Raw genomic sequence first — 8,572 nt, 5'->3', positions numbered from 1 at the left:
AGACAAAGCAATACCTAGAAAGGAGGTAACAGCTAACAGTAAATACAAAATCAGTCCAATAGTTTACATTTCTTCCACCTGCAGGAACAAATGCCCTGGCTTCTTCATGTGTGGCTAGTTCTGCAGAGGCAATGCACCATGAAATGATGCTTGCAAACAGCAGCTACCTAACAAATTGGCCACATGCAATGAGTGGAAATAAAATCCAACAAGGCTCATTGAATGCCTGGCTCACTACAGCCTTTTGATGCCATTTCAAGTAAAGCACTAATATTAACCCTGGCTTACATGTCACAAATTAGTGTGTTCCTTTGGATACATTAGTCCTGGGGAGGAGGAGAGGAGGAAGGCCATGCTCTGAGAGGCACTGAGTGATATAAAGCAGACAGTGGCATCACATTCACATCGTCACCACTGATATGTGGAGTGGCACTCAGATGTGTTGAATACATTGCACAATCCTCACCCTGCTGAGCCCAGCTTGCAGTTATGTACCCTCCAATAGAGGCACACAGAGCTGTATACAAGGGTTGAGAAAAAGAACAGGTTGCTCTCAGTACCAGTTTGGAATATGGCTTGTTCCCAAGTCTCTGAAAGTCAGACTCGTATCACACAATCATATTAAATATCAAGTAACCATGCTGTAGGCTTGCCTGTAAAAATGGCTGAGACACCATGAAAGCTACTCTCCTTCCTAGTAGTCTAAAATCCTTAAGGGGAGAATGGAATGTTAAAAGATGCTTATTACACATAAATCCTGGCACAATATTTGAGAGAAACATTCTCCTAGAGCTCAACAGCCCACTGAAACTCTGCAGCCTCTTACCCTGTGAGGCACAGGAATCATGAGCAATCCTGGCATGTCTGGAAATTCAGCAATGACAGTGGGGAATATGTTGTCACCCAGCGTCTGCAACTCACACTAGGAAAATGAACATGGAAGCAGAAACCCCAAAATTGAGATGGCAACTCATTCACTGCAGACCAAGCATAACATGGTGAACCATGCCTGAAAATTACACCTTTGAAATTAACACACTGACTACTCCTGCCAAAATGGAGAACACCAAAACATAGGTGTTTTGATAGGTATTTGCTCATGTTTCATTCTGATACAGCGTCTCAAGTTACAGGTCTTTTCTCAGTTCCTCCAAAAGTCTGTTCTTAGAGCTAAGATAAGCTTTCCTCTCCAGTTTATTTTCATAATTTATAGATGATTAGAATAACCATTTGGTGTAAAGTCTAGGAAAAGGCTCAAGAGTTTTTAAGGCCCAACCTATAAACATTTATATCCATTCAAATGGAGCCACCAATTCTGAGGACTGACTGAAGTCTCAGGGCTGTTCTCCCATGAGCTGTCACAGCCTTATTCCAAGCACAAAACACATCTACACAGCTGCCCAAGCATCTTCCTGTGTGTGTTCTAGGACCTACAGCTACCATGAAACCTTTTCACTACTTTCTAATCCACATAATGCATGTTGCCTTCTGACACTGACAGCATTGTACAAGACTGGGATTTGCATGTCATTATTTTTGCAGAAAGCCCATGACAACCTCGCTTTGTGATCGTGACCTACTGACACTTTTTTTTACTCTGATGGAAAAAAAATGTTCCCCTCATCTTTTTGTCAGCTGGCACTGATATCCTTGGCCAACACGATGGAACAAGAAGTGCTATATGATCCTGCTCTGCACACAGCCCTTCTCCACCCACTGCTGCACTTCCAGAGTGACTTTATTTGAATGCTGAATCAGTCAGTCCCACAAAGCTATAGAAGTCCATGGTCCAAATCTATTTCTTTTCCAAGAAAAATGTAACCCATTAATCCTACTGAACACAATATAAAGTTAAGTGGTGAACAGCATCAAACATTCTTACGGACACTAATACAACAATCCACACACATTTTGCAATAAAAGCTTGTAGGTATAAGCATTTTCTATGGCTGTCAGTCTGCCCAACTGATGCCCTAGGAAAAAGGGATGGCACATACTGAGTTGATCACCTTTCCATTCACTGTCACAAAACTGCACACTCAGGATTACATTATCAGCAAGAGCAACAAATAGTCATATTTTAAAATATTTCAAATAAATCCAAATTTGGCTAACAGGAACACAGAAAATCTCAGTGCTCATTTCATTACTACGAAGAGGATTGACTCCATCACTTCCAAGTCATTAGTTGTAATGTACCGAGGGGCATAACAATTACAGTCCTTACAATCAATCCTTCCCTTACTGTGGGTATCTCCCCATCTCACACCTTACAGCACTGTACCCTCCACTGCACATGATCTCTGTTTAAAAAATCTGAAACATTTGCATCTTTTGGAATTCCATTGTTTGAATTATTTTTGCAACCAAAAAAAATTGCAGAGGAAGAGCTACAAGTAGAGCCACCTTTCTTTTCGCAGTAGTAAGTGCACAGACAAGTAACAATGGATTACTTGAGCAGAGGGTTTTTTGCTTTTTAGTAAATCTGTATCTCATTGACTTTGTGGGCTATTAAAGGTTGTCTCGTTCTAAAGGTTCAGTACCAAGTACAAACACAGAGGATGGAGTAAGAATAAAGATCAGCACAAAAATCCCTCTCAATCAGTTACATTCAAAAGCAGTATTAGCAGAAAACATTTATTCCATTGTTTCAGTAAGCTAGGAAGTTCCAGAGCTCATAGGATTTGAAATACCTGGCAGACTCTCGTGCAACCTGACTTAGAAAACTACTTGCCCTCATTCCTGATACATAGAAAGTGGGCAAATGGCAGAGTGCTGGTAAACAGCCCTTTGCCAGACACTTGATTTGCCTAAAGGCAAGGAATTCCAGAGGAAGAGAGCAGAAAGGCAAAGCAAAAGCTGGCACAGCCCAAGATGCTGTACTGGAGACTCAAGCAGTCAACGGGGTGAAAGTCAGGATCCACTGGCCCCTAGGAATGTCAAAGGACAGATAAGAGCAGCGCCAATATTGGACTACACACACTGAGCCAAAATTAACATCAGGGTTACTGGGGTGAGCAGTCATCAGTCCCAAGTTGTGCATGCAGCTGTCACAGGAATGAGTGAAGAGCTGCTGATACTGCCCTGGGTTTGCATACAGCATTGAGTCCTTAAACATAGTAAAAAAAAAAAAAAACTTAAAAAACCCTAAAATAAAATAAAAACCTGAAAATAAAGTGTTTGTAATACTTGCTTACTCTAATATTTTAATGAGATTTTATACTGCAGACCATTATTTACTGTAACCATATCCAATTTACAAATGCTGCAGAACTGGAGACACAGTGCTTATTAATAACTATATTAATTTACTTATGTGTTTGCGCTTTATATTAAATATATGCATACTTTTCATGTTTCAGTTCTTTCTAAATGAATTTATATCCTCCAAATATTAGCTGTAATAATATCAGCTTTTTCAAATGCAATTAAACAACTAAATTGAATTTGAAAAGACTGTATCAAAAAAGGTCTCTTTATAAATAAGGTCTGTAAAACTTCAGTTAGTTCTAAACTAATATTAAAGTAATATTTTAACATTGCATTATGTGCATTAAAAAAAAATTTATTTCCTCTGCCAAAACACCCTAAGAGGAAAAATACCTTTATCATTGAATTTACAGGAAAGCCGTTAATGTGGAATTACTGGGTTTTTTTTTTTAATAAATGGCTTGATTTGAAACATCGCTTTCCTCTGGAAAAAAGGCGTAAAACTAAGAAAAGTAAGTAAATACAGTATTTGAGACAGATCCATCAGGAAAATCTGCAGAGTAATAGCAATACCTGTAGAAAGAGAGCATTATCTTTACTGTGAACAAAGTATAGTGAGATAACAGATTTCTCAGACTTACAGTTGTTTGTTCCACACAGAGTACTCTAAAATGGTCAGATCCCACACCATCTTCAAAAATATAATAATTGATGTATCCAGATTGCATCCTGAAGATTAAAAAGTAAACCAAGCCATGTACACAGCTGATTTGGTTTCAATCCAATTCCCTTCTCTGAATAAATTTCATTTTATTACTAATCTCATGGTTTTAAGTTATGATCCTCATGTTAATTTATCTTTCATTACATGAAAACCTTTAACTGCAAAGGTACCAACAGGGATATTCACATTATTCAGGATTCTCCATTCAAAGGGAAACAAAGGACTTAGAAATAAAGCACAGGAGACATGTGCCAGTCTTACAAGGGAACAAAACTATGATTAATATAACACTAACTTATGACAATACCATCTTACTTTTATGCAAGTACTGCTACCAGGAAGAAAGAAAAAAATAGCCAGGACTTTCACACCCATCAATAATATTCAATAATATTCAAGAGCAGTTCCCTTATAGCTACAATGTATTTTCTTATACAATGTATAAGAAAAATTATACAGACTTTCTAAACATATTGGGGGAGCAATTATTTTTACTACCATTTATCATAAAAATATAACATAAATAATATTTGGAAATACAGACCAGAACAAATTTATCTTAGATTTTAAAAAGATGATTTTTATTAAGCACAAACAGCTTTTAATACATTATCAATACAAATAGGAAAACATCTGTTTAATGAATTTGATATATCAAAGATCTGATGGGCAGGTTGCATACTGGCACAATAAAAATGATTTTTTTTTAAGTATTTCAAATTAAAATTACAGGGTTACCACAGTCTACACTGCAGGTACTTTCCTTACAGTCTAAAATTACTACATCACCTGGGCATGGGGGAAGCAAAGAACTAGTTTCATAATATGGAACTTCTAACACTTTAATTAGCACCACTCAAAGCTTGCATCAGCTGTCTAACTAAGAAGCAGCTGACAGGTCAGGTAAAGCTTTACAGGAAATTTCAGTGCAAAGTTTACAGTTCCTTTTCATAAGATAATTGGAGTCTATGGTTTCATAGCATGTTAAATAATTATGGCTTGATAGATGTACAGTATTAAGATGCTGAGAACATTTACTTTGAAAAAAAGATGAGACTCGTAACAGCTGTGAAATGCATTTTAATATATTATACCAAATTCTGTAATATGCAAACAACATGCTGGATTACAAACTGAAGTCCTGTTATGAATTCATAGACAAGGTCAGTATTAGCTCTCTGGGGTAGTGGCTTCTGGTTGTCTCAGCTGCTGCTTTTTCAGGCTAACTAACTTCATCTTCTCCCTGATGTGCTCTGCTGCAGAAGCCATATCACTTGGGCTCCCAAAGTACTGCTCAGACCTAGAAAAAACCCAAACCACAATAAATTATCAGTAGTAAGTCAGTACATGAATACACCTGTTAATTGTAGTAGAAAACACAAAGCACGTAAGAAAAATAGCCACTTTTTCCTCTTGTCGTTTAAAAGCCACCTTTAAAAAGCTTTGGAGACTTAGTGATGGAAGACTCAACACCAAATTTTTATGAAATTGTTACAAATACTCAATGAGCCTTTCATTTCCAAAAGACACTCTCAACAGAAGTTTGAGGGTGGTGAGACACTGCCGGTCTAGTGAAAGGTGCCCCTGCCATGGCAGGGGGATTGGAACTGGATGATTTTTAATGTCCCTTCCAACCCAAACCAATCTGTGATTTGAACAGCAAGGCACTATTCTAAAAGCACAACTAGATGCTTCTCAACTCTCCTTATTACCTCCCTTCTCTGGCTCTCCCCCAAGTCCATCTGACAATTTTGCATACTGTGACAATCTAGGATACCTGCCTATACATGAATTCTGAGTTCATAAAATTGCTGCATTATTAAAGGACTCTTCACATGTTAAGTCAACCACATGCTGTCAAATTATGCCATCTACCTCTCAAGCTGAAAGGAACACATGGCTGTGTAATTCAAATAGAAAAAAGAACAACTGAAATGTTAGGCAAACCACTAACCAAGCTGTCAGCAAAGGGAGGGTTTGAACAGAAAATGTGTTTTAGAAGAACAGGTATTAAATCTAGTTACAAAGAAGAGAAGCTGTACATTTTGGAAATGGCAGTAGGATAAAGGACTTTCAGACAAGCCAAACTGGACAGAAAAGTTATTCTGTGCAGGAATAGACTCATTTGAGGAGGTAACTGGTCAGACTGCGTAACTGCACATGGATCACAGCATTTCCTCATACAGAGCGGAAGTCGTGAGCAGGACAGGGAACAGTGACCTGAGCTTCCTGAAAGATACTGGCAAAAGTCTGAAGAGGTGAACAGGCTGATGAAAACGCCTCCAACAATTTATGACATTTTGCATGTTCTTAAATCTCAAACTATTTCTAATAATGAGCAAACCCTTTGCAAACTATCTGCTAAACACTTCAAAACCAGAATGCCAGGATGATGAGCAGGGAGTCCTGAGATACAGGACAACTACCACACCATTTTTGTGAAGGGGGATATGCAAAACTACTGAAATGCCAGAAGGGTCAAAAATAATATTCAGGATTGAGCAGTTGCTACTTTTACCAAGTTACTAGAATCTGCTATACAGAAGCGATACAAAAATAATTCAAGAAACACTTCTTACTCTGGTTTTTGGTCAGTTTTTTTGTTTGTTTTGTTTTTTTTTTTCACAGCTATAAAATCCTCCACTATTTTCAAACACACTATTGAAAGAACAGCGAAAATCACTACTACTTCAGGCCTGGGCTCATCTTCATGATTAGCACTCTGTATTGAAGAATCTACACTGCAGAAGGCAAATGGCATTTTGGAAATATGACGACAATAAATTTTCATGACCAGCTTCCTGCAATTGTGTTTTTCAGGTAGACTTCAGGTAATGCTTAATGCAGTTGCCTGATGTTATCTCACAAGACTTCAGCCTCTAATTCAATATACTTATTTCAGACCTTTTTCATTAGGGTGTAGCATCCTACACACCAGAGACTTGCTCCATAGCCTGGCTGTAACTCACTCAGAAATTAACTACAAGCTCAGCGTAACAATAGACATCATTAAACACAGAGAACTGAGTTTTATTATGTCTGAGATTCCAAATTCAATTTGCTTTTGTAGCTCAAGAGAACTACCAATTTAAAATTAATAGGAATAATTCTCGAGGGAAGTACTGTTTTGTTTACTGAATAAATCAAATATAAATTTATCTTCAAAATATTGGCTTAGATAGATAGAATTGCAAATAAATAAAAAGAAATCCTGTAATTCTCATCTGGTATGTTTTTTCAGGGAAAAGAGACTGGGACTGGTCATTCTTCTGTTACTTCTGCATACTGTGCTGGTGGAAAGACTGCATAAATCTAATAATCATTCAGTGTGAAAAAGTCACTACTTTAAGAAGGCAGCGCATTAATACTCATTAAAAATTCTTTCCCATTTTTTTTGTAGAAAGCAGACAGTCCTATTTCAGATTTCATAAAAACAACGTGCTCACTTTTCTATTTCAGCAATAAGCCTTCAGGATTCTTCTACATATGAGACTATTATACAACTTTACTAAAAGCATTATTCCAAAGGCATTAGAAACCATTCTACATACCCATCGGGATAAACTACAGGCACTGTTAGTCTGTCCAACAGTGATTTCCCAACTGCTTCAATTTCATCAAATTGATCCATTTCATTAAAAGCTTCAGGCTGCTCTGGACATTCCTGCAAAATCTGTTTTAAAAAAGCAAGAAGATACAGAATAAAGTACACAAGGGATAGCATGTAGTTTAAGTGCCATTAACTGTAAGAGTGAATGTTCTTTTGGCATTTCCACTGACACATTTACATGAGATCAACTGACATATATAATTCAAGAAAAGAAAATATTGATTAAGAAGACAGTTCAGGGCTACCAGTGTTTTGTATTAGAATGTTTTACATTACTTCTGAGAGGGAATAAAAAGTAGCCTTCCTAGACAATATTCCTGCAACAAATATGAAATGCATAAAAATAGTGACCAACATCATTAAACATACAAGACAGTAATGTAAAGTGGAAACACCATGGTCAATGAAGACTCCTTACAACAGGTTTCAAAACTAAAAACCACATCTGGCACAGAACAGGTAGGAATAAAAAAATCTGAACACAAGTCTTTCCAGATGGGATTGTAATCTAATACTAGCACTCAGTACTCTGTTTTCTTCCACTTCTCACTCTGCCACTTCTTACATTTTTCCAAAGCAGCATGGATATTAACAGTCTATTTTCCACACAGAATCATATGTCCAACAGTGAAAGGAGAATAAGGTTTTTGAACAAGAGCATTGTTTTGTCAGCCATTAATTTACTTTTCTTTAAACTCAAGACAGCCTAAACCCAGCAATTAACTACTGCAATAATGAAAGAATGCTCATAATATGGATTGAGAGATTCCACTCTTCTAGGAGTTCACTACTGAAATTTCATTTGGTATCAGGTAAATCTCTGGAAGCATAGATGATATATTTCTGCTTTTGTGAACCTCCATCAATTCCCAATGCCAGCAAATTCAAAGTATCTTCCACTAATACAAATAAGAAATTAATAAAACCAAGGAGCAAAAGAATCAACTCTGAATCCATGCTCTCTTTCAATGACAGAATGAATTTATTTTACCATGTCCAAGATTTGGGTTTTTTTGCATATATATGCA

At 37.0% G+C, this 8,572-nt stretch overlaps 1 protein-coding gene across 5 annotated transcripts in view; it reads right to left on the bottom strand.

Annotated features, from left to right (window-relative positions):
- Window positions 1-4,998: 4,998 nt before the first annotated feature.
- SESTD1 (SEC14 and spectrin domain containing 1) overlaps window positions 4,999-8,572 on the bottom strand; it is a 48,387-nt gene continuing 44,813 nt past the window's right edge. For all 5 annotated transcript variants that reach the window (XM_053982723.1, XM_053982725.1, XM_053982727.1 and 2 more), the window contains 2 exons: window positions 7,486-7,607; window positions 4,999-5,234 (listed from right to left, as the gene is read on the bottom strand). In XM_053982723.1, coding sequence (XP_053838698.1) covers window positions 5,105-5,234; window positions 7,486-7,607 — 252 coding nt within the window. In that variant the 3' untranslated portion in view covers window positions 4,999-5,104. The remainder of the gene's footprint in view (window positions 5,235-7,485; window positions 7,608-8,572) is intronic.

Source organism: Vidua macroura, chromosome 7 (genome assembly GCF_024509145.1).
Source record: "Vidua macroura isolate BioBank_ID:100142 chromosome 7, ASM2450914v1, whole genome shotgun sequence".
NCBI lineage: Eukaryota > Metazoa > Chordata > Aves > Passeriformes > Viduidae > Vidua > Vidua macroura.
The sequence above is the reverse complement of the archived record's forward strand: the minus strand, read 5'-3'. Positions and strand labels throughout refer to the sequence as shown.